Genomic DNA, 25,266 nt, shown 5'->3' with positions numbered 1-25,266 from the left:
CTGCAGCTCTGATCTTAGCTACAGCTGCTAGATGGAGGTTTGTTAAGAGTCCAGTAAGAACTCCACTCATCATTCTTTCTCTTTTTCCTCTCGTCTTCCTGCAGGTACATCCGATCCGAGCGCTCCGTCATCCTCATTAACTTCTGCCTCTCCATCATCTCCTCCAACGCCCTCATTCTCATCGGACAGACACAGACACGGAATAAGGTAAAGAGCCGATCCCAATTTATCAGACAGCCCTACCATCACAGTATATGATTTATTACCAATCATCCTGCCTACTTTTTCTTTTTTTTCTCTCTCTCTCTTTCTCCTCTATCAGGTGTTGTGCACCCTGATCGCGGCGTTCCTTCATTTCTTCTTCCTGTCGTCGTTCTGCTGGGTTCTGACGGAGGCGTGGCAGTCCTACATGGCTGTGACGGGTCGCCTCAGGAATCGCATCATACGCAAGCGTTTCCTGTGTCTCGGCTGGGGTGGGCTTTCTCTCCGCTGTCTGTCACGTTTTTTTTTTTTTCTCTCTTTCATTTGTCTCTTTGTTAATTTGAATGTTATTTTCCTCCCCAGGTCTCCCTGCTCTCGTTGTGGCCATCTCAGTGGGATTCACTAAGGCAAAGGGATATGGAACACAGAGCTAGTAAGCACGCCTGCCTATAAATTGACTACAGTATAGCTCATGCTCTTTAACTATTTATGCAGGGATATTACACATGATTGGGGGTTTATGTGTACAGCATAATTAACCTCTCTCTCTTTCTGTGTCTCATCTATCTTTTACCATCCTCCTACTCATGCATACTCCCCATTTACCTTTCACCTCATTCTCTCCCTCCTCTTACCCCCTCTTCGTGTCTTTCTCCCCTTCCCTTCCCTTCCCTTCCCTTCCCTTTCCCCCGCCTCGCTCCTCCATCACCTCCGATTCCTTCTAATCACATCATCCCACATCTGCGTCTTCCTGCCATGTCTCTCGTAGCTGCTGGCTGTCTCTGGAAGGAGGTCTCCTCTATGCATTTGTTGGACCCGCTGCAGCTGTAGTCTTGGTATTTTCCTCTTTCCTCGCCGTCTGTGTCGGTTTGCTTTCAAAGCCTCTGCACGTAATCAGGTTTAAGATGAGTAGTAGCAGCAGCTCTCATCATGTAACACTTTTTATTCAGTCATTTTAAAAATATGTATTCAATTCACATATTGGGTTTGCATACTTCCAGTAATTCTTGAACTGTTTTTTTTCAAAAGCTATCCAATAGTAGTAATGTAATAATGTTATTTATCATATTAATGTTTGTTTTGGGGGTTATTGTACAAAAATAGTTTAATATATAGTCTAATATCTCATAAAAAATACATGATTTAACAACACACAAGATTAAAATGGGGAAATAAAAAAAACTCAAATGCAGAATATAATGCTCACATTAGATTGTTTGCATGTTTCATTTTTTTAAAATATTTTACATTGAAGTGATTCTTTTAGCTATTATTTTTAATATGATAGAATTTTGTTTATACATGTAGCCATGTAATAGTTTATAATAGTAAAAATATGTAGTTAAAATCAATGATAGCATTTATTTTTCCTTCCCTACCACCTGCCTCCTCCTCTCCTGGTTTCCTCCCTACATCCTGCTTTTATTCCTACCTTTTCATTTTCCTTTTTTTTATTTTTTTTTTTACTTCATCTCTTCATGCAAGAAAAACTATAATAGAAGAAGGGTATTTACGTCATAATAACAACGTTCTAATAGACTGCTATTGAAGCCTATGGAGACGCTAAGTAAAACCCAACATATGATAACACCTCTACCAAATGAAACACTACTTCAGAGGATATTGACTGACTGATGTGCACATCTCCAAATAGTATCTCTCTTCTTTTTTTTCTTTTGATCCAGAAGCTGCTTTCCAATGATTGACAGGACTAATGATGTGAAGAGTTATAAGTTAAAGGAACATCACAACATTTACAAACGTCCTCTGATTATTAATTGTGCATTGATAGGCTATAAACTAACCCTAGCTACAAAACAACAAAGTCACACATTCTATGAGAGACTAAACATGATGATCAGAAGATGATGCATCATAATTATGTCCTGAACCTTCCTTCTTTTATAGCTTCCCTGTTTTCCTATCATACTTTCTTCTCCTCCTATCTTTTGTTTTTTCCTTATTTATCTCCCCTCTTCTCTCCCTTTTTTTCTGAGTAAACAATGTACATTTAGTTTGAAACCTGTCAGATATTTGTGTGAATTTGGACAAATCAAATCAAAGATCAACCTTATACAGTTGGTCAGGTATTATCCCTTAACTAACTAACCAGTCAAACACAGCGAATTTAGGAAGTGTCCATAGTGCAAGTTTAACAGTGCACTCCCATAGCGTAACAATAAAGAAAATAAGAACTTGGAGACAAATATTTTAATATATATCAGGACAATTTGAGGAGGTCATTGTTTATAGTTAGTTACTGTTATGTTGGATATCTGATTCAAGGGTTTTTATTGTCATTCTAGCCATGTAGATACATACAAAAGAACAAAATACACTACTGAGGTCCCAGTGATTATAGTAAAAAAAAGAAAAAAAAGAAAGTATAATCAAATAAGAACATCTACACTATATGCATAATGAGTCAGTAAAAAAAGAGAGATAGAGATAAAGAGGGCAGTGCAGTGTACTATCAGACCGAGAGGTATTACAGCATGCCCTAGAGAAATATAATAAATAGTTTAAATCAAATAAATAGTTTAAATTGCCCTTTATTCAAATTCTGAATTACTTTATTTATCCCCGAGGGGAAATGTATGTCTTTATTATAGAGAATATAGTATTAAATTATTGAGATGAATTCATCTATAAATTGTCACCTCCACTTCCCTGATATTCCACCAATCAGAGTTAAATAATGAACAATGGCAGAACACATCATTCATTCCCACCTACAAGTGAGCTGCTTGTATTGGGTGTCCTTTTTACACAAGTAGCTTCTCTAACCACTACTGGTCTGACTGGCAGCTATACTGGAAGCCCAGTAGACACCAAGCTGCATTTTATAGACAGTGAATCCTCAAAGCATTAAAATTGCAGGACTTACTACACTCTAAGATATCCCTCCTCCTCCCCCTCCCCCTCCCCTGCCTTTGATTTTACACAGCTCATATTTCATGTATGTTTTTTCTTTTCTTTTTCAAGCATGTTGTCTATATTCAAAAATGTTAGCAATGTTAGCAATCCATCCTCTCCTTTATTTATTTTTAATACATTAATTGTGTGCCTGATATTTTTTGTCTAACATTTAAAATGGTAAAAATCTAGAGTACAGTGCAGAGCCTACAGTAAGTACAGCTAATGTGTGTGTGTGTGTGTACGTGTGCGTGTGTGTGTGTGAGAAAGATATGACTCTTTTATGTGCATGCTGCCGTCATCATCATCATCATCATCATCATCAGAGTAATGCTGCATGTAGTGAAGAAATGAAACTGTCTCTGCTCTGCTTTAATCCTGTGCCTCTTCTCTTCGGCAGGTTAACATGGTTATTGGGATTCTCGTTTTTAACAAACTGGTGTCCAAAGACGGCATTACTGATATGAAACTAAAGGAGAGGGCGGGGTATGCCTTATACCACACATCCATTTTACACAGTGACCTATAACCAGTCTGATGGCTCAGCTTTAGAGGGGGAGGGATACACATGCCTCAGTCATTATACCAGACTCTGGCAAATTGGCTGAAGATGACGCCTCAATTTTTTAACACCAGAAGAATGAGGAGGACGGGGGGGGAAAAAAAGTTTGAGAAATGTGACAGAATTAATCAGAAATAAAATAATAGACCAAAAATAAAAACCTCATCTAGCTACAACTATGATGCTTCTGACTCGGAGCTAAATGGGGGCTAGCAGAAAGAACAAGAAAGATGTGGGGAAGGCTGTCTGGTTATTGGTCCTGCACAGACTTAGCAAGATGATGACTCATCTCATTGCTTTCTTTTTATGTTTCAAATGTGTCGCATTTTTCCTCCAGCTGCTCTTTGTTTGCAGGTGTTGCTATTGATGTAAAGTTTTGTAAATCCATCCGTGTCCTTTTTTTCTTCCTGTTTGGTTGTTTCTAGTAAAGGGAAGCAGGGCTTTAACACAGCACGACCTCACTATAAAGTATTTCCAAAGGAAAAATATGGTTTATCATAACTTTGGTTTGGTGGTTTTTGGTAGCTCTGACCACCTGCTCTTGGTTATGATACTATTGTACAGTCAAACAAAAAAATAGATGATATGAGCAATGTTATCATAACCAATAGAACTTACATAAAAGTACAAATATAATAATAAGTTATAATAAACTGTGGTTTTCCTTTAAAAGTCATTATCATTCTATAAAGTTACAGTTCAGTTCAGTGAACTTATGATAATAAGAGAAACGGTTGACCCAACAAACCACTTTGCTTCTATACACTACGGGCCTGAGATTGACCTTTTCTGAAAGGGACACACCCAACATTTTGGGTAATACAGTGGGTCCCCAGAGTCTTACCCACAATCAGATTAGAAGATCGATATGAATTTAATCTGTGTGTCCAGCACACAGACTGGAAACTGTCAAAAGAGGAAAAGTTTACCTTCCAACAACTTCCAATAACTCTGTCCCTAAAAGGCTCTATATACTGACTCTGTATGACAAGAGTTAGAACAATCACACCCATTGTTTCCTGTGTAAATCCACACAGTCCTGTCCTATTGCCCAGCAAAACTGCATATCACTCCTCCAGAAAAGCAGCAATGATATCACATTATCCCCCCAGATTTGCACATCCTGCCTTCTGTAACTTGACTACTTCCCCCGTCTAGTGTGGTCTCCCAAGGCTGATTGCGAATCCTAGACAAGTGTTCAAAGTAAGAGCGATTCAAAGGTCAAGGGGTGTTGTCGTCTCAAACTACACATCAGAAATTTGGCCTGATTCTAAAATCAGTCAGGGAGACCAACGCAGGGTTAAACTTAGGGGTTATCCTTACAGTGTGTGCCCTGCTTAATAAAACGTGGGCCCCTTATTTGGGTCAGATCTGAAAGGCCTTGTTGTGTAACTAGAGGCCCAGTAAGGCCAATAAAGTGGGTCCATCAACATGTGGACTAATGACCTGAAAGCACGGTTCCAATGTATTGCCAATTGGACAACAGGTGAAAGCCAAGCTCTATCTTAAATACCCACATAAGTGTAGTCTGACTGTAGTCTGAACAAACACCAGGCAACTCTTGCTAGTATGTGACTAGCTTGGTACTTAACATGATATTATGTGTGAATCACACAGCTGTGGATTTGCTGGAAGGTTCATTTTTTCACTTTTAATGGAAGCTATTTCCTTTTGCGTTCAACTGTTCCAGGTTACTTTAAAACCTTCTGAGAGATTTCCATCGATCTCCTCAACTGTGTGTGGCTTTGACAGCAAACAGGCATATTTGTTTCTTTTAAATATCAGTAGTCGTAGATACCACAAGCACCTAGTTTTTACTGTGAAAAACTATTATTTGTTCAAATAATATAGAAATAATACAAGATTTAGTGGCATGGGCATTGTGATAAATGTCACTCGGCTATCGGTTTCAGCTTTCAAAAAGCCATTAGTCAAACAGCGATGCACACACGCTCCCTGCTCCCCTTTACCCCCGCAGGCTATTCTGTCTCCATTGGCATTGTTGGTGCATTCAAATGTTATTTTCTTTCTCTCTCTCTCTGAAAAAAAAAATGTTTGCTTTTCTTCAATGATCTCTCTGTTCAACTGTACCTGTTTTTTGCTGTCTGAAATGTCATGTTTGAGTTTGCACAGAATCCCCTCTCTCTCACTCAGGGCTCTTCAATCAGGAACACATCAGTCTCAGAAGCCCCCTCCCATGTCATCAGTGATTGGGTAAAAATACCTGCCCATCCCATCCCTCTTCTTAAAGTATGGCTACCAGCCCTGCCCATCACCAAACCTGCTGAATCCTCTAGCAAGCACCTCTGATTGGCTTAATATTAGTCTTCCTGCCTATTTACCTCACTATTTCACTATTGACCTTTGCAGTATATCTTACTTCCTGTTAGCTGGCTAGAACGTAACACATTCATTCTCAGGCTCTGAACATTTCTGGAATGCTTTTAGACAAACTTTGACTTTTGCAACTCTAACAAATGCTAGTTGCAATGCAGTAGTATTAATATTTCTATTTGATTGAACGTTGTGGGAATGAGTGTGTGTGTAAGGTTGGTATGGTAGTAATAACACCATCTATAGTGTGTGTACTCAACTGATGGAGTCATTTGTAGAAACATAGATTGTCTGACAGTGAGGATTGGTGAGATAGCTGCTTCAAATGATTTTCTTTCACTGTGAATGTCTTTTCAGACGGTTTTTACCTCAGTTAATTTGGTGTAGTAGTTATAGCTGAAATAGCAGTTTTTTGCGAGTCGGGATTATTGAGATAAATGAGTCGGTGGTGCTAGTTCTCTGTTTGGGTGCCATTAAAGCATTATAGAAGAGGAGACAATGCTTAACATGAGGGAGATATGGCATTTATCTTTCATGTATTCATTTAGGAAACATTACAGACTCATCGATCCACACACAGTGACGTGTCTCTATTTTTAGCCTCTTCGGTGGTAGTTTAAGTCACATGCTTCATGTACATCATGATTTATTCACTACTGTTTATTCCATTGCATTTTCTTTTCATCAAAACACCAACTTTTCTACCTCAGCGCATTTTTTTTTTTTTTTTGCGATGCTTTGAGCCTTTTTTCGAACTTCGTCATTTCCGCTCAAGTGGGTGGAAGCAAGCACAATGACAGACAGTTGATGTCAACCCTGTCATCTGTTTCCGCTGTTGATTTGGTCTCTCGCTGTTTCGCTGATATAGCGTTCTCCACTGCTGTCACATGATGTCATACAGCTCTCCAGTTGTCCTTGCTAACTGGGGACCTGTCTTTAAGTTGTGGAGAATCTTACTACTCACAGCTGGTATCTGGCTGCTGTAGACAATCAGTGGGCACACACATTTATGGCTATTTTACAACAAAGTGTAAATCAGAAAACGTATCTGGATGCAGGTCATAGTGGTATGAAGCTAACAAAAGGACCATTGAGTGATCCCAGGATATAATGGAGACATAGTTTATTCTGGGTCCTCCTGGGAGCAGAGTAGTATGGAACAGATGACTATATAACAAAATTCATCAGGAGTTGATGTCGGCCATTGGAAACCGAGCCGTCTGAAGCTGGTGCTTTTTACTCACAGGGATTACTTCTACATAAGGTTACCTCATTATTTGACACATTGGTCACTTTTAACATCTGGCATTGTAGTATAATATATGACTTCAATGAGCAAAACCATAGTAGGTCCCCTTTAAATGAAAAGGGGGCATTTCACTCAGTTGAGATGAACAATAAATATGTTTATTAAGGTACGGCTGTCTTTATGAGATTGCAGATTTTAGACAAATCATATGTTGAAATGAGTCTAATTTTAGCAAATTTAGCAGAGTCAAATAAGAATGAATTACAGAAGGCTTTGGTTTGTGGTCGTTTGTATTGCAGAGATCATCGGCAATATAGATCTGAGCAATTAGAACATCGTCTATTTATTCCACACATTCTGCTTTTTCAAAACCTGGTGCCTACATTACCCACAATGCAACTTGACCACCAGTAGTTCATAGTCATATGTTCAGGTGTCTGGTGCTAGTAGCGGCTAATATAGCTTTGAGACACATTATGAGTCATGCTACAGAGTTCTGGTAACTTCTCTTCTTTCTAACTCCACACTCACACTTCTTTTTTTCATTTTCAGCTTTTAGTCTTTAGCCTCAACTGATGCTGACTCAAATTACATCACTTGAGGCATATGCAGCAGTACTCCCCAACACTTATGATGAACACTTGTGATGAACGTGATCTGACCGGTCTGGACTGACTTTTTACTTTAGCTTGTAGTTGACTCTGTGGTGGACAAAGAAAAGGAAACGAAAGGTTTTCCTTCCCTTTCGCTGACCCTCCATCACTCTCCACCCACTTGCCTCTCCTGTATGCGTTTTCTCAAGGTTTAAATGCAAAACATGTTCAATGAAGCTAATTAATTTGTGCAGCATCTAATTAAGCGCGCAGCAACATCTGCACCAGACAGGTCGGCTCACACCTCGGAGACAGGCCTCGCTGCAGAGTCTCCTCCCCTCCCTCCCCGAAATTAGAGGCTAATTCACTGAGAAAATGAAAACAGACAGGAGAGACCTAATTCCACAAGCGCTGGAGTTTGTTTCCTCCTTAACAAATTGTTTCAATCGTCAAGTCTGTGTATTCACAGGTTGTAATAGTATGTTTAATAAACATTGAGCTTTTAGACATAAAGGTCTTTTTAGCTTAAACAAGTTCTACCCATTCCTAGCGTTCCATTTAATGCAAAGCTTTGGAACACCTTGTTGAGAAGCTTTATTTTTGACTCTGTGACTAACTTGTACCCGATCCATTTGATGTCTGCCCTTACTGGATATCTATTTATTCAGCTTATTGCATCTCACCCCACCTAACCGCCCAACCACCCACCTTTTGCCTCTCAGTCCTCAAGTCCAGGGAAATGTGTTGTATTTCAAAAAGTGTTGATTGCTTTTTAATATCACTGCCGACGGCATACATTTAGTGGCTGTATTGCCCTTTTACTTGAAATTGAATTTCTTCCATTATGTGATTTTTAATCCAAGCGTCCAGGGGCTACAAAAATCGATTCCCTCAGCTCTTCAGCTTTAATTGTTGTTTAGCAGGAGGCCATATGGTAACAGATTACTTTGTTATTACTTGTCAATATCGCCAGAGTTGTATTCAGTCTTCGTCTAGCCATGATATACACTTATAAATGGAACCCTGATGGTTTGGGGCTTTTTGGAAACTAAAATAAAGTGATATAGTTTCTCTGAGATTATAATTGGAAATCATCCGCTACTTTTTTTTTAGGCGTATGTTGTTGAAAATACATATAGAAAATCAATACCATGTCCTTGAGTGAACTTCATTAAGGAAAATCCACCCAAGGAACAGCTTTCACTTGGTCCATTTCGTAGTTTTGTCGCATTTTCCTGAATAACTGGCCACAGGCAGACAACGTGGCATCAGACCGAGGTATTTCTAGAAGCTATGATAGAATTTTAAAAAGAGGAAATGCTTCAGCAATCTAGAAAATCAATAGTTTTGGTGTCAGTCCCCTATAATCGCACAATTTCTCTATGGGAGACTGACATTCAGGAGAAAATGCCTGGGAATTAAAGTGAAGCCACTTACTGAATAGAGATGTGAAATAGGACAAACTGCTTCTTCCAAAACGTACAGTGGAGAATACTGTAAGTTTGCATTTTAAAGTTTCTATTGATAACTTCAAAGTTCCTTGACATAAAAATGTTCCTTGATGGTCTCCTGGATGATCTAGGTTTCTGTCACTTCATCGGTTTTAATTATTTCGACTACTTCATCAGTTTGCCGAGGAAAATGGTTCTAAATAGAAAAATACATTTGCTTTTCTTCCGGCAAAGAACATGCAAGCTATCCAGTGGCCTCTCTCTAAATTTGTGTTACTTACATTTATTTTTACAAAATGAGTTGTACTTTTTGTGAATAATATCGAACAATGCTAACATATGACTACGAGTCACTCGTCAGTAAAGGAATATGGTCGACTCATCACTTTGTAAACTCTCCTCCTGCCAACTCTGCTGCCTGGTTGGTCGAGGTTTTCAAAGGTAACATTGGAGTAAAGATAAAGGAATCGGTGTAGGGGATGAACACTAGCTACTATCTGTACTACATAGACAAAGCAACACCATCTCTGCATCTATCTCAACATCAGAGGAAACACCCAGGGTAAAAGTAAAGAGATTAAACACTGGCGACAATCCCGGCCACATGGATCTTCTCCATTCTCTTCTGCCAAGCATCCTGCCAACCAATGAACAGGCGAAGGATAATAAAGTGGACAGCCTCCATGCCCAAAATGGAATATCAGCTGTAACTGTAATGTCTTCTGTCTCACCAAAACTTGGCTAAATCCTGAAATACCAGACAGCGCCATTCAACCAGGTGACTCCTTCTGTATACCGATCTGACAGACAGTCCAGTAATCCTGATGCTGAGCTCATTGCACCTGAAGACCTCAATCAAGCTAACCTCAAGAAAAGTTACGCTCGACTTCCATCAACATATCGACTGCGCCACAAGAGGAATAAACACTCTGCATCACTGCTTCATTCCATTCAAAAATGGCTTGATAACAATGAAAAAGCCGATCTGAAGACAGTAGAAGACCTGACCCGCTGGCGTGAGGACAACAACCTAGTCCTGAACGTCAGCAAGGCTAAGAGCTCATTGTGGACTTTGAGATGAAGCATGGAGAAATGTTGCCACTCTTAATATCAATGGGTCTTCAGTGGAGAGGGTGGACGGCTTCAAGTACCTTGGTGTCCACATCACAGAGGGCCTAATCTGGGCCTTGCATACTGAGTCAGTGGTAAGAAAGGCAAGGCAGAGACTGTATATGAAATTCTGTACCCCCCCCCTCAAATAATAATGTCCTCATCTGCATCATCGAGAGCTGCGGTCAGTACAAAGATACTACCAGATACACTAACCCAGTACTGAGAGGCTCTGGAATAGCTTCTACTCTCAGGTCACTAGGATCCTAAATGCAAAAGAATCCAATCATAAATATTTATTAGTAATCCTATTCTTAAAAACTCTTTTTAATGCACAAATCGAGGGAACTGCGATGGCACCTTCTATGATTACGTGTGATAAATAAACTTGATTGTGAATGATTGATTGAAAAGAAGAGCAAGTACAAGTCAGCTGTAACTAGAAAGGAACACTTTACAACACTGTAGGTGCTTATTCATCCCAAATTGATTCAGAATATGAAAGTAAATGAATTGAAACTGCTAAATGTTTCATCTGTTTCCTACAAATCCTATTTCATAGCTCTGGCCATCAGTTTTATTGGTTACAATGACATTGTGCTCACCAAAGTAATTGCTGAGCTCTCCAAATGTGCCAGCATTGCTAAAAATAGCTCCAACAGGGCAAAATCACAAGCAGTCAGCTGATCAGACGGGTTGTAAACAAACCCCCCCAGGTCAAACACAAATTACACTCTCTATGTCCGTATGTTCACGCAGGTCCACATGGGCTGTGCAAGTGTACTCAATAATCTGCTAATGTGTGAACACATCTGCACATGCAGACCGGCCAATGTATTACAGACTGAACAGCATGCACATCTGCATCTGTTTTGGAATATATCTGAGAACCATCTGAGGCCCTTACACTTATTTGGAAAAGAAAATTAATTATTTTTTAGGGATTTCACATTAGACTTAGCTGATTGCAATATCGTAACTAGCCAGTAGCCAAAGCTATTAAACTAAAACCATTTTTTTTTAAAGATATTTTATTTATGCTTTTATGTAAACAGGCTTGTACCTTTGACATTTTCTAACACAGTTGTTTTTTTGTATTCATAGTTCAGCTGAGAGAGTTTCATGCCTAACTTCATGGCTTAGAAATGCTCCAACTGTTGTCAATGCAGACAATGAGTTCTGTTTTCTGAACCTTTGAGGACCGACTCTACTCTACCTCCCACATTGCTACTCTACCAGAGTCAGAGTATAAAACACTTTCATTGCAACCGAGGTGTTTCTTTTTCTTTTTGAATACTTACTGTGATGACCGATAGAGCCTGTTACTTTGCATATGTGTGTTTGTGGATTGAGTCTGAGATGTGTGTCTGCGTTTAAGCCTTACCATTAGAGCTTGTGATTGCTTGTGATATGCGGTCCAAACAGCTGTGGATGAACAGGGGTTAGGCACATCCAGCACATCATTATCATCATCAGAGCAGCAGAGATTAAATGTATGAAATAAGGCGCTTAGATGAAGGTTTTTGGTGTTAAAAAGCAGATAAATAGTTGAGTGGGTAAAATAATTGAGAGCAAGTTCTGGTGCATTTAGGCAAATAAACCAGTGGTTTGTGAAGAGGCACAGGCATCATGTGAAATCTGAAATATACACCAATGGCTATGTTGTGGCCCAAACTCCTCTGTCCCCTGAGTCACACACAGGTAAACCCCCCAAAAACACACAAACACACACACACACACACACACACACACACACACACATACACATCTCCGAGCTGGACTGTAGCCCTGAGAGAGGGATTGTGCGAGAACACTGCGACTCACTGTTTGCGTGACTGTCTGCGCGTGCTCGTGTGCGCACACGCATCTGTGCAAGTCTGTGTGTAGGTGCATTTGTATCTGTTTGTGTATGTTACAGCGTGTTAATTTGACTTTGCAGTCAGATGACAGTGCCACTGTACAATATGACGCTCAAATGTGCCAAGTGCGGAGTTATCTCTTCGGCTGACGTTTCCACCACAGCTACCAGTAACGCCATGTTAGTCCCGCTAATTATTTTTCCTTAACTCTTCTTACCTCTGTTCTCTCCTCTACTGTACGCCTCCCTTCTTCCCCCTCACTTGATTGGTTCTCTTTCCTTTATCCCTCTGTCATTTTTTTTTCTTCTTCTTCTCCCTGATGCCATGGCAGGGAGGATTTCACTCAGTATGAAGCTTATGTGATGCTCCTGAAAACAAACTGTGTTTACTGTACATGTATATGAATCTGCATATGTAATTGATGGTTATATAAGAGTAAGAGTGTGTGTGTGTGTGTGTGTGTGTGTGTGTGTGTGTGTGTGTGTGTGTGTGTGTGTGTGTGTGTGTGTGTGTGTGTGTGTGTGTGTGTGTGTGTGTGTGTGTGTGTGTGTGTGTGTGTGTGTGTGTGTTTAGACACAAAGCTGATTAGAACAGATGTTGAGGAGGCCATGGCTACATATGCAGAGAAGAAAGCGATACACTTGGACTGTCTCAGTCGGTGTCCATGATCTATGAGTGCCTAGATGGATCATTTTCACTCTTTTCAACCTGGGTCTTTTTTTCTCCCCTACTGTTAGCTGTTCTGCTAATAGAGTCTTCTCATAACTACAGACATTGATTGCAGGGAGTGTTCCTCTGTGTTACAGTCATCAAACACAGCCTCTAAATAGCTCCTCTAGGTTTTAAATAGCTGTGACTGAACAATTATCACACAACATTTCACTTCATACCCTGTCATGTGACATCGCTGACAGGGTCGCTGACACCATCACACCATCACACATAGATAGACCCACCTTACATTTCTTTCTGGCTTGCGGTTGCAAAATACTCCAAGGAGTAAAATGCATCAAAAATAATAGAACAGAAATATGATGAAAAAATGGAATCACCCACATACCACTGTAACAAATTAAGACCTGTCAATTTTATTCTCAATCTTGTTCCTTGCTCCTGTGTGTTATCTGCATTCTGTGTTGACAGAGCGTCTTCCTAAATGACACGGGGGGGGAGATCTAAATGCAATAGGCGACTAATTCAAAATATTTATGTCATGAAGTTAATTCCTCTCGTCCATATCCCGTCACATTTTGGTCCTTTTACACTCCGGTGTATTATATTTCACTTATGCCGTATCTTCAAATAAATCAAAATGATATGCGTAGATCTCGATACAAAGGGGAACACTTGTTCAAATGTTCAAATAATAACATTTCATCTGGTCTCATAACAGTTCCATGACTTTTGTTTGTTGCCAATCTCTTGATCTAAATATAATGCCCAACACTTTTCAATATCCCAATAATAAGGTTTCTTAAGGTCCCGTGACTTGTGTCGTTGCCTGCTATGCTGACTGTAGAGTCTTTCCCTATATGAAATATCTATGTCTGTATTAGTACTGTACACTAGGCAACACTTAAATATTCAAATAATACTATTAAAGCCTATTTATTGTACATATTGTACGTTCTTCACCTGCAGTGAATCTGTAGTTTAGCATATGAAAGAAAATCAAATGATAAAATCTTTTGGAATCCACAAATTTCCCCAATTAGATGTCTATGTTTATGTTTATTGTAAACATAAGATTTAATTAGCATAATATCCATCAGAATAAACAGGAGTGAATTCCCTGTTGCATGTTACCACGCTTGTTTCAAACGTGTGTTGACATGTTTCATTAGTTTGTAATGCCAGGTGAAGATAGGGAAGTCAGCAAAAAGACTGCTAATTAGTGCTAAGAGGTTAGTCTGCAGTTTGTATTTAATGAGAAAAACACATGAAAAGAATTCACAGAAGTTTGAATAGCATGTGTGACACCGTGTGGGTGTTACTGGGTGGATGGATGTGTTGTAATCAACTTTATATTCCCTGCTGACACTGGATTGTATTGGAGAACTACACTCCCCTGCAAATGAAAAAGTTCGTAGGTCTACAGTAATATAATCATCATCATAAACAATGAGTATGGAAAACAAAATCCAGATTGAAAATAAGTGGAATTATCCTTTAAGTAAGATTTAGCCATTCAGCCCTTTTGAAGCTAATATTTCGTGCTAGTTTTCAGCATTTTTACACTCTGACTGATTTCATAGCAGAGCTGTCTTTGAGTGTTACTGTGGGCAGGGTGGAAAAGCCTCTGATTCATGATTCATAGAATGGGACACCAACATCATCAAACCCACATACTGAAGGCTTTAATTTAGACCCATTTAATACCAGAGGTGGAAAGTAACTAAGTCATTTTAATGCTGCTGCATTAAAAGACTTTGTTTTAATACTTATACTTATTTGATGTTTCATATTCTACTTCAAAGGACATCTTATTAAATGCAAAATAATGGATGAGGTTTGGAATATGATAAACTGATAGAAGCTAAATTTAAAAAATAGACACTATTTCAAAGCAAAGTGTGTTTGTCTTTCAAGCAGCAGTATTATATTGATAGACAGTAAATAGTGCTTATTATTATTTTTCTCCATTAAATCTATTAGTGCATGATTTTCTTGCAGGAAATGTGTAGAAGTATACATTTTACAGCTCTATTTCTATCAGTACAATAGTTATTTGATTACTCTGTCACTTCTGCTTTGCAGTTTTTTTTTCTTCCGTCTTCAACTCCTGTCAATAAAAATCAATACTCCCTGCACATGTTAAGCTCTGAGATCATTCTAGCAGCTCAGAGCCAGATCTCCCTCTCTTTTTTGTGGTAGACTTTAAATGTGAAACAGCATGGATTGATAAAAAAAAAACTGCAAAGTAGTAAGAGAACCTCAGAGTGGAGAAGTGAGTGTGACAAAACTGTTGTATCGATGGAATTAGTGCTGTGAAAATATACTATGCTATGCCAATCTTACCATGTGACACATTGTTAAGAGTGCACTACTCTCCACTATAATGGAGTATTTTTTTCCCCTTGTTGCAAGCAGCATATAATCGTACTTAAGTAAAGGTCTTTTTCCACCTCTGGAATATTCTCCATCTTAATGTGAGCACAGATTGAATAGAACAGATCATTTGATGACAGTAGTTATTGTTCTTGTTTATTCCTAATGCGCACACTTGAATTAATGGAATGAGTCAGAAAAACACAAGAACAGCAAAGTGGGAGTAAAAACATGGATGGGCGAGGATGACATTTCTTCAGACTCTCTCTCTCTTCTTCTCTCTCTCTCTCTCTTCCCCCTCTTTCTCTCTCTCTCTCTTTCTGTCTCCCTGTCCTTCTCTGCTCTGCCTCTTCTGTTTGTCTTTGCATTCTGTTTCAGCCTCATTACACTCGTTTCCCCCCCCCCCCCCCCCCCCTCACTGCTCACCCTTGCTCCTCCCTCTCTCTCCTGTGGCACTAAATCCTTCTATATGGTTTGACTGAACCATCTTAAACATACATGCATGTAATATATGTGAATAATGAACATATATATCTGAAAATAATGGATGTATGTTTTTGTTTGTGATAGTAACATAATTATTTGTTGTGATGTTATGTACTTATGCATGGTTAGAATTGAAGGCTGCTAACACTATGTTATCAGCGTGGGCAGTTATCAACAGCAAGTAGGAAATTGGTTTAGGACTGTGTTATGCATTAGATTTTATACCTTTGTAGATGTTACAAAAGAAATGAAAAACAGTTTATCTTTTGAAGTAGTTTTCTTAGCTAATAACAAGTATGAAATGTATTAAATGGAGATTACATGTACAGTTTACACCATTTAAAAAAAAAAAGGTTTGCCCTGTGTCATGCTGACAAAGTTTTACCAGTGCTCTCTTTGACTGCCGTTCCTCCTCCACCCTGCAGGGCGTCACTGTGGAGCTCCTGTGTGGTTTTGCCCCTCCTGGCCCTTACGTGGATGTCAGCCGTCCTCGCCATCACCGACCGACGCTCCGCGCTCTTCCAGATTCTCTTTGCTGTCTTTGATTCGCTGGAAGGGTTTGTCATTGTCATGGTGCACTGCATCCTGCGCAGAGAGGTACCTTGTATTACCACTGCCACCATATATGTACTTTGCCTTGTTTTTTTTCATTTGAGGTTTTTACTAAATAACACTTAAATCATACAGATTCTCAGCATTTTGATCTGTAATTCAGTTGCAGTGTTAATGTAGCCTGGCGTCACCATTTTTACCACCAGCATAGAAATGTTGGTAGGACAGTTGGTTTGCCCGGTCATTTGTTCAATGCCTTGATCAAGAGTATGATATCTTGGCAATTTCGGGCCAGATTGGCATGATATTTGATATCAATAGTAAGGGTCACCAGAAGGTAATTCCTTTTGATTTTGGTATCCATTAGTATCCATTATCAATAAAAAATTCCCATTGATCAAAATGGACATGATGGTCCATGATGAGGCCATGAGGTACAGTCCTAACATTTTTGGCCACACCGTTATCAGTCAATCTCAATCAATCTTTATTTATATAGCGCCAAATCACAACAAAAGTCATCTCAAGGCAATTTACACATAGAGCAGGTCTAAACCGAACTCTTCAGGTTTTCATTTTTAAAGAGACCCAACATTCCCACATGAGCAAGCACTTGGCGACAGTGGCAAGAAAAAACTGGATCTTGGTGACCCCCCCCAGACCATCAGTTCAAACTTCCTCTAGATCAACATGGCCCGTGATGGTCCATGATGAGGTCCATGATCTCAGAATGTAATGGGTGAGGGTGCAGATGGCCATGACTTTCCTTGAACACATCTTGCTTCCAATGGGAGAACCTTTCTTTTGGTCTAATGATCCCTATGTCTTTTGACCACCACCAGAACAGACCCTTTTGTTTCCTTACTTGTTAGACTCTAAGACAAACAACATCCAGACTTTAGGGCTTGAAGGCGTTAAGCTTTGTTTAATATAGGCCAGATGTTTAGTATTTGCAAACTGATGTGTTTATGTTTGTACCCTACCAGAACCATGATCTACTCTATATCTCATGATCTGTAACAGGTTCAGGAGGCAGTAAAGTGTCGTGTGGTGGACCGCCAGGAGGACACTAACGGAGACTCAGGAGGATCTTTCCAGAATGGCCACGCTCAGCTGATGGTATGAATATGTTTCTTTTTCTTACAATCAGATGTTATTTTTGAATATAATTGGGTATGTTTGTTCTAAATACAATATTAACTGTTTTTCTGTCCTCAGACTGACTTTGAGAAAGACGTCGATATGGCTTGCAGATCAGGTAAGCTCCAGGTAGAGATTGTTAGATTTTGCGTTTGGGGACGGCTCTTCAGTAGCTACAGATGTCTCTCTCCGTGCCTCCTCTCTGTATTCCGACTCCTTGAAATTCCTCGGCGTTGTCGGAACAGATGTGAGGCATGTTCCCCCTCAGTTCGGCAGTTGTGTCTTACAATCAACATCACAGCAGACTCCCTTCGCCAAGGAGCTGTTTTGACAAGAGATACAGCACATTACCGCTGCATAACGCAGTTTAAGCCTAGACTGATGGGAGCGGGACGAAACGTGTGCTGAGCAGTTATATGCAGATAAATAGGGCTGTCGGAGTCTCTCCTATACTGCCGCTGTACAATTAAGTCCCTCCCAACAGTGCTGCATCAGATACTGCCTCTGCACTGATATCCCCTGGGAGTGAAAATCTGATTATCTCTTGAGACAGGATATCAAGAAAAGCATCTGGAGCAGAAAAAGCTATTGAGACAGAGACAGCCCGATCAAGAAAAGAGAAAACAACAAAGAGAGATGATTGTTTTCTTTCTTTGTTTATGTCAAGTAGGAGGAGGGAGAACAGGGAGTGACTGTAATACATTTAGTCTTATGGATAAAGCATGGGAAATAAGGTTTGGGTCACAAGGTCATGGCAGCCATGTACTGTACTGTCATTTATATTAAATTCTAACAAACAAGAGCTTTCTAGAGATCTGCTGATTTGTCAGCCCACTCAGCAGGGTGTGACCGATATATGGGTGTTTGAAGGGTGATAACATTTTTTTTGGGATTGAGTCTGCTGATATTGTCTGCTGGATCACATTATCGTGTGTATGCATCATTTCTCTGCAGGGCCAAACAGCCTCGGAAACAGCATTACTATCTTTGGATTTCCACTAAAGCCAATGTTAGAAATGTTTAGGATTTGGCCATGAGACAATATAAATCTGTCCAACAGTTTATACCATGATACTACCCCCCCCAACAATGTGATAAATACCTCAATTTCTCTACAATAGCCAAAGACAGACATCCACATGACTTTATCACATTATTTAATCTATAAACAAGCTTTTTTCCCAAAAACTATATGACAATACATGTAGATATTCTCAGATAAAATTGCATATACGGTGAATGGCATTTCATCAATATTGCCTTCTCCTACTAGTGAATATCGGTTATGAAGTAATACCATGGGACAGTAGATTTTTAGGTTCAAATCACAATGAATGTTAAAAATGTGTTAATTTGATTGGTGCTTACATTTGTGAGGATGATACAGAATCAATATTTAACATTGACATTTTTTTCTTGTTAGTTTGTTTTTTAAAGGGTTACCATATCTAAACAAGCCTTAAATTAGCATAACTTTTACTAGAGGTTGACATTGGTTTGCTTCTAAAAGGATATTGTGCTGCTTCATTTATTATCTTCAGGCCCTGTCTTATTGAAAAGCTCTGTACATCTAGTTAAACATGGTGTGTATTACTAAACATATAAACGTAGGTGTTTAATGTGTTTACTGGAAGACTACAGAATACATAATGCACAGTGAGGGTGTGCAGGGATCAATAGGAACCTGCACTTCATGTATGCCCCAGGGGCCCCAAGTGGGTAAATCCATCCATGGTCCAAGCCTTCATCTGAGACTGGTTTCCTGTCTTCCTGTTGCTTCCAGGCACTATGAAGAGATCATCCCTCCAGGGGGAGGAAAAGGCCTCTGCTGGGACTCTCACCCTTCAGAAGGGTTCTAACTTTAACACCATGCCAGCCAGCATGGCTAAGGTTCACCTCCAGAATGTGGCCGACTACACCAGCCACACTCTGACGCTGCGCAGGGAGAAGGGCGCCACCAAGGGAATCAGCACAGAGCTGCCTGGCGCCAAATCAATCTACATCTGCGACGGTGAGCTCTTCAAGCAGCTGGACGGAGAGCTGCCTCGAGGTAATGGGGAGGGCAGCAGCTCCGAGGGCACTGGCAAAGGCCCGGGATACGTCATTCTACCGACCAATAACACGGGCACCCTGAAGCCAGCCAAGGGGAAAGAGGAGCAGACAGCCAAGTATAACATCAGCATTGAGCAGCTGCCTCAGACGAGGCTCATCCACCTGGCTAACTCTGCCAACAGCGAGCCAATGCCTGGCTTTGGGCTGAAGAGCCTGCCTGCTGACCAGGTCAGTGTGTCATGTTCAGAGAGAGACTCACCTGCGCACAACCTGCAGAACATGCCCAGAGACTCCCATGTGGCCAACAACATGTGTGATGGAGGAGACTCAGGAAACTCCGGTGTGATGTCCAAGAGTGAGACCGTCTCCACACTGTCCATGAGCTCGCTGGAGGTGAGACCAGTAAACTGATCAGCATATTCGTGTCTTACACATTTTCGACCTCATACTTCGTTATAGTAAGAGAGTAGACATGTATGTAAAGTGGGGTGATTGGGTGGAGATGAGTCTATTGTGTATCGTGCTGCTACCATATACCATACATTCTCAAACATGTTTTTAAGTTTTAACTTATCTGCACCAATTTTAATTTACTATTCATGTCAATACAACATCAACAGATTCATGCCGTACAGACCACTCTGCTGCTCTGAGTTTATTTTTTAACAAAATACTATTTCCCAATGAGTGATTAATTCCATTAATTTCTAATTTCCTGTTTTTTCTACCACTGTTAATCATCGGTCAAAAACACCTCAAAACTTCTGCAGAGATGTCACACATTTAAAAGCTTCCAGCAGCTTGTAAGGCATGATTACTTTATATCCTGGAAAGCTTTTAATCTGAAACATGTGCAGGAAGTGATGTGTTTCACTGACAGCAGCTTAACACAGATCGAAAAAACAAAAAGTAGAAGTGATGAAATAAATGAGTGAATAAAAAGAGTAACTCAGCAGCACCAGGTTATTAAGGTATGATTAATTAACCATGGGAGCTATTACTGTGGAGGTAATTCCACGCCCTCTTTCTAACTTTGCTTAGTGATCATTCTTTATTTCATTTTTTTTTTTTTTACTTGGCCATTATTTAAATCCTGGCTTTTGTTTGAGAATTTATGGTAGTATCATTGTGGTACACATCATTTCCTTCTCATCATATCTGCTCTTTATTATCACAGTCTTAAAAAAAGGTACGTTATAGTTTGATCATAAATCAGTTTTTTGTCTTACCCATATATCAATGTGAATGAGTCCACGTCATGACTGCTTACTTTTGGGTTAATCATCTATAAGTTTGCATGCTATGCAGATGCAGCCATCTATAGAGTCACATTCTGTATAATAATGTAAAATAATAAGTGATCAATTATAATAATGTGCTAGTATCATCTATGTGGAATGTATTTTGAAACAGGCTTTGTTTCATCAAGAGAGCATTGGTGCATTCTCCTTACATGAAGCTGATTATGCTCACCTAGGGAGCCACTCATTGATAAGTGTACTATTCATTTCAAGTAAACAAAGAGATCATTAATAAGGTTTCCACAGGGCAACGCTGCCCTACATTTCTTGCATGCTCAGGTCATCCCCTCTACGATGCTTTATATAAGGCAACACGCCCCTTTATTTCATTCATAATCTGCATCATTGCATCACAAGAAAAATATTCCAACATTTTCTGGCCCCATGTAAAGATAGAATCTTGGAAAAGGTTAGTTTTCACTCAGCTCCTAGTGCAGACAGCAGTGTGGCAGGATGAGACGACACAGTGATCAGCACACAGAAGCCTGGACATCTGCTTGCTGGTGTCTTTTCACTTCTGGGCAAAAACACACTTCCATAATGGCGTGCAAGGCGGCAGCTGCCACAGCAACCGAGCAGCCTGAAGGTCAGGTTTTCCTTCACCACTCCGTTGACGGAAGACTTAAAGGTCATTCGGTCACAATCTGTTAACTGCAAATTTGTGCCAACAGGATCAGAATGACCAGCAGCAAATCTTGTTTCCTCCCTCAGTGACTCACAGCTCTCTTCTGAGCCCTCAGAAACACCCTTTGTTGACTGGCTGACGCGGAGATTACAGAATGAATTACTTAAGAAACACTTGAGCATTTGTCTGCTCACAAGGCACACAATATCAAGACACATCTTTAATCTCTCTGTCTCATCTCCCCCCCCCCAGAGACGAAAATCACGCTATGCAGAGCTTGACTTTGAGGTAATTTTAGTATCTTTGATTCCTACAGAGCTCTAGATGTTTGCATACATTTATTATTCAAAGTTTGGACTGTGACTGTAGTGTTGAGATTAGAGACATTGAATGTGAAGGGGGTAAAAAGCAGGATTGATAGTAGCCTGTGCTGTTTGCCTTATACGTAACGTGCAATGTTCCTGTGTAGAAGATAATGCACACCCGGAAACGCCACCAGGACATGTTTCAGGACCTGAACAGGAAGATTCACAGTGCAGACAAGGATAGAGAATCTCCACCTGTTGACGCCAAAGCTGCCAAAAGATGGAGTGTGTCCTCTGCCAGCAGCGACAAGACCAACATGAGTGTAAAGAGTTTAACTTTATTCTGTTCTGCCCCCCTCCTCCTCCTCCTCCTCCTCTCCTATATCTAATGTTGTTCCCCTTTTCTCTTATCATTAGCATAAATCACCACAGTTGAGTGGAGTTGCCTGTTTAATTATAAGTGTATTCATTTTGAAGATAGTGTTTTTAATCTGTTCACAATGTCAGTGTGCCAGAGCAAATTAGCCGTGAGGGCATCTAAGGACTAAAGAACTTAGTTAAAGACTACTACAACTACAACTTAGCTAAAGACTTAGCTAAAGACAATTACAACCTAGTTAGAGAAAAAGCTAAAGACAACAGCAACTTAACTAAATACAACTAAAACTTAGCTGAAAACTTAGCTAAAGACAACTACACCTTAGCTGAAAACTTAGCTAAAGACAACTACACCTTAGCTAAAGACTTAGTGAAAGACAACTACAACTTAGCTAAAGACTTAATGAAAGACAACTACAACTTAGCTAAAGACAACTACAACTTAGCTAAAGACTTAGTGAAAGACAACTACAACTTAGCTAAAGACAACCAATGAAGACTTAGCTAAAGAGAACAACGTAGATAAAGACTGTGATCGACAACCACAACTTAAGTCAGTCTAAATGTGACAAATACTTGAAGGTTCTTTCAAATAATTCAACTTGTTACAAGACAACACATCACAACAACAGTCCATTTTTTAGTTTTTTTGTATTGAGATAGCAGTGTAGGCGCTATAGTATAGGCTAAAGCTCTGCTAGCTAACAATGGCGTGGTGTTTGAATTTGATTATTTTCCAAAAGAAATTCATTTTCTTCGATCGTGCAAATTCTGCCTCTATGTATGTCATTTGTTTTCAGGCAGATATGCATGGTGTGTAGCTTGGCAAGCTAACAGTAAGTATAGAGCTTTGTGCCACTGGTAGCACAAGCTATCAGGTTAGCTTCCTGCTAAACTGCTACATGTAGCTTAGCAACTGTCGACTCCTATTCGAAAGTTTTCTTCTAACAATATCCTCGGTGTTCCTCAACATAGAAGCCAACATCTTCTTGATAGTTTAATTGTATGATAGGTTTATGTTTTGGCCCACAATTTTAATTACTTCTATTTAAGTTTGGTGACAACTCAACAGTCAGCTAAGATTGTCTTTGCAGGAATGTCCGCCCACTCTGCTACTCTATAGCTAATTGTGTATTGTTGAAATTCAAGACATGATTAGCTACGTGGGGGTCATGTTTTTGTGTTCCTTCACAAGGCTATTAGTTAGCTGATTCACACAGTCTTTATCCCACTAAACAATAGGAAATTAGCTCAGGCCTTGGTTACTTCGAAACTAGTCTCCCTACAAACCCACCAGCACTGGGTACAAAAGAGAATCCATGTTGGCTTTATAGCTGCAGACATTCCATGGCACCATTTTCCCTCTGCTGCTTAAGCCCGTGAGCTCCATTTGTTTCACAGCTTTGGAGTCAGGTTTTTACTCTGGCTTAGGGCTAAGTCCAACTTTACAAGACAAGGCCACAGTTATGTGACACTGTTAGTTTCAGATCCCTGTCCCATATTTGTGATAGTCCTGCAAAATCACTTTCCAGAGGAGGAAAAAGGACACATATCAATGTAAATGGATCATACAAATGGAAGAGGCAGAGAGATCAACTTCTCCAAGGTGGATACAAGATGTGTTTTGAGGATGTGCCAAACAATAGTTTCCTACAAGACAATCATTCATTCATTGATGCATCCCAACCCATAGTAGCATAGCTAGCTAGATTTTTTCGTGCATTTACCTATTTTTGGATAAATAAGTAAGTTTGCATCCATTTTATAGAGGTTTGTGAAAGGGAATCTGAAAGGAATAGTTTGAGGTTTTTGGGGGGAAATGCATATTTGAGTAATACAAGATCAACTCTAATGTCTACAGCTGGAGCTAAACGGTAGTTAGCAATGGTTAGCATAGAAACTGCAAGCTGTGTTGGTAGGGGGTTTGTTGTTTAGGTGAGGCAATTATAATAATATCTGCAAAACACCACACATCAGTTTTTAAACACTTGCAGACATGATTCTATTTCACAGCATTTGCATGTACATGATTGGCCAGCGCCGTGCCTGAACATGAATCAGCTTTTTTGCCAATCTTTATGCTAAACTAAGCTAAATGCCTCCTAGCTCCAGCTCCATGCTTAACACACAAACATGAGTGATATCAATCTTTTCATGTAACTCTCAGCAAGGGCTAACAAATAAGTGCATTTGCCAAAAATGTCTGACTATTCCTTTAAGAAATGTAAATGCTGAGTTAGACAGATAGCAGCTTTAGATGAAATACGTCCACTAAATTTCATTACTATCATTAACAAACAAAGTTTTTTCCTCCCTCTCCTCCTGCCATCAGGACAAGCAGCAGACCCCGAGTAAGAGGGCGTGGGAGGGCATCAGGAAGACCCACTCCCCCCCATCCTGGGTGAGGAAGGACCTGGAGACGGTGGTGGCCTCCCCCCTTGAGATGCAGACGGTAGAGTGGGAGAAGACCAGCGCAACCATTCCTCTGGTAGGCCAGGAGATCATGGACCTGCAGACAGAGGTGTGATCCAGACGAGCTGCCTCATACCCACAACTCTCCTTTTTTCCCCCCCAAAAAATGCTCTCGGACAAACAAGCAGACACACCACATACACTGCCCTGCTCTGTATTTCTACTCAAAAGGCTGGAGGACGCCCTCTGCGAGAAATGTGAAGGAGGGGGGGGGGGGGGGGTAAAGGAAGGCACGGAGAAAGAAGTCACAACATCATAAAAATCAATTTAACCAATTAAAGAGAGAACAGGAACATGGTGTCTCTTTCTATGTTGTTTCATTTGATGTTTGATGTTTGAATTTCATCAGAAAACAAAAAAAACAAAAACTGGTCATCTTATATGGTCTTGGATACCATGCTGGCTCACATGCAAGACAGATTGCCAAAGTAGCAGATTCAGCTACTGTATTTGCATCATACAGTCATGTAATAAACAGCATAGCAAAGGTAATCATGCAATGTTTACCCCTTGTATTAAATGGTTACAATGTAATAGTCATGATTATGTCTCTTTTTTTTTTCCTTTCTTTTTTTTTTTTTTTACTGTTGGAAGTATGGTTGTATCACTGTTCCGCTCCTCTCTCTTTCTCC

General features: G+C 40.0%; 1 protein-coding gene across 1 annotated transcript in view; it reads left to right on the top strand.

Moving 5' to 3' along the window:
• Positions 1-24,689, top strand: part of adgrb1a (adhesion G protein-coupled receptor B1a) — a 118,292-nt gene extending 93,603 nt beyond the window's left edge. Inside the window, exons 19-32 of the mRNA XM_062422291.1 lie at positions 105-207; positions 323-473; positions 565-634; positions 971-1,037; positions 3,518-3,603; positions 5,834-5,893; positions 12,356-12,454; positions 16,235-16,406; positions 17,385-17,480; positions 17,580-17,619; positions 19,285-19,946; positions 21,732-21,767; positions 21,949-22,107; positions 24,495-24,689. Coding sequence (XP_062278275.1) covers positions 105-207; positions 323-473; positions 565-634; positions 971-1,037; positions 3,518-3,603; positions 5,834-5,893; positions 12,356-12,454; positions 16,235-16,406; positions 17,385-17,480; positions 17,580-17,619; positions 19,285-19,946; positions 21,732-21,767; positions 21,949-22,107; positions 24,495-24,689 — 1,996 coding nt within the window. The remainder of the gene's footprint in view (positions 1-104; positions 208-322; positions 474-564; positions 635-970; positions 1,038-3,517; positions 3,604-5,833; positions 5,894-12,355; positions 12,455-16,234; positions 16,407-17,384; positions 17,481-17,579; positions 17,620-19,284; positions 19,947-21,731; positions 21,768-21,948; positions 22,108-24,494) is intronic.
• The last annotated feature ends 577 nt before the right edge of the window (positions 24,690-25,266 follow it).

The sequence above is a fragment of the Scomber scombrus genome, chromosome 7 (assembly GCF_963691925.1).
Source record: "Scomber scombrus chromosome 7, fScoSco1.1, whole genome shotgun sequence".
Classification (NCBI taxonomy): Eukaryota; Metazoa; Chordata; class Actinopteri; order Scombriformes; family Scombridae; genus Scomber; species Scomber scombrus.
Note: the sequence above shows the minus strand (reverse complement) of the source record. Positions and strands in the feature narration are given on the sequence as shown.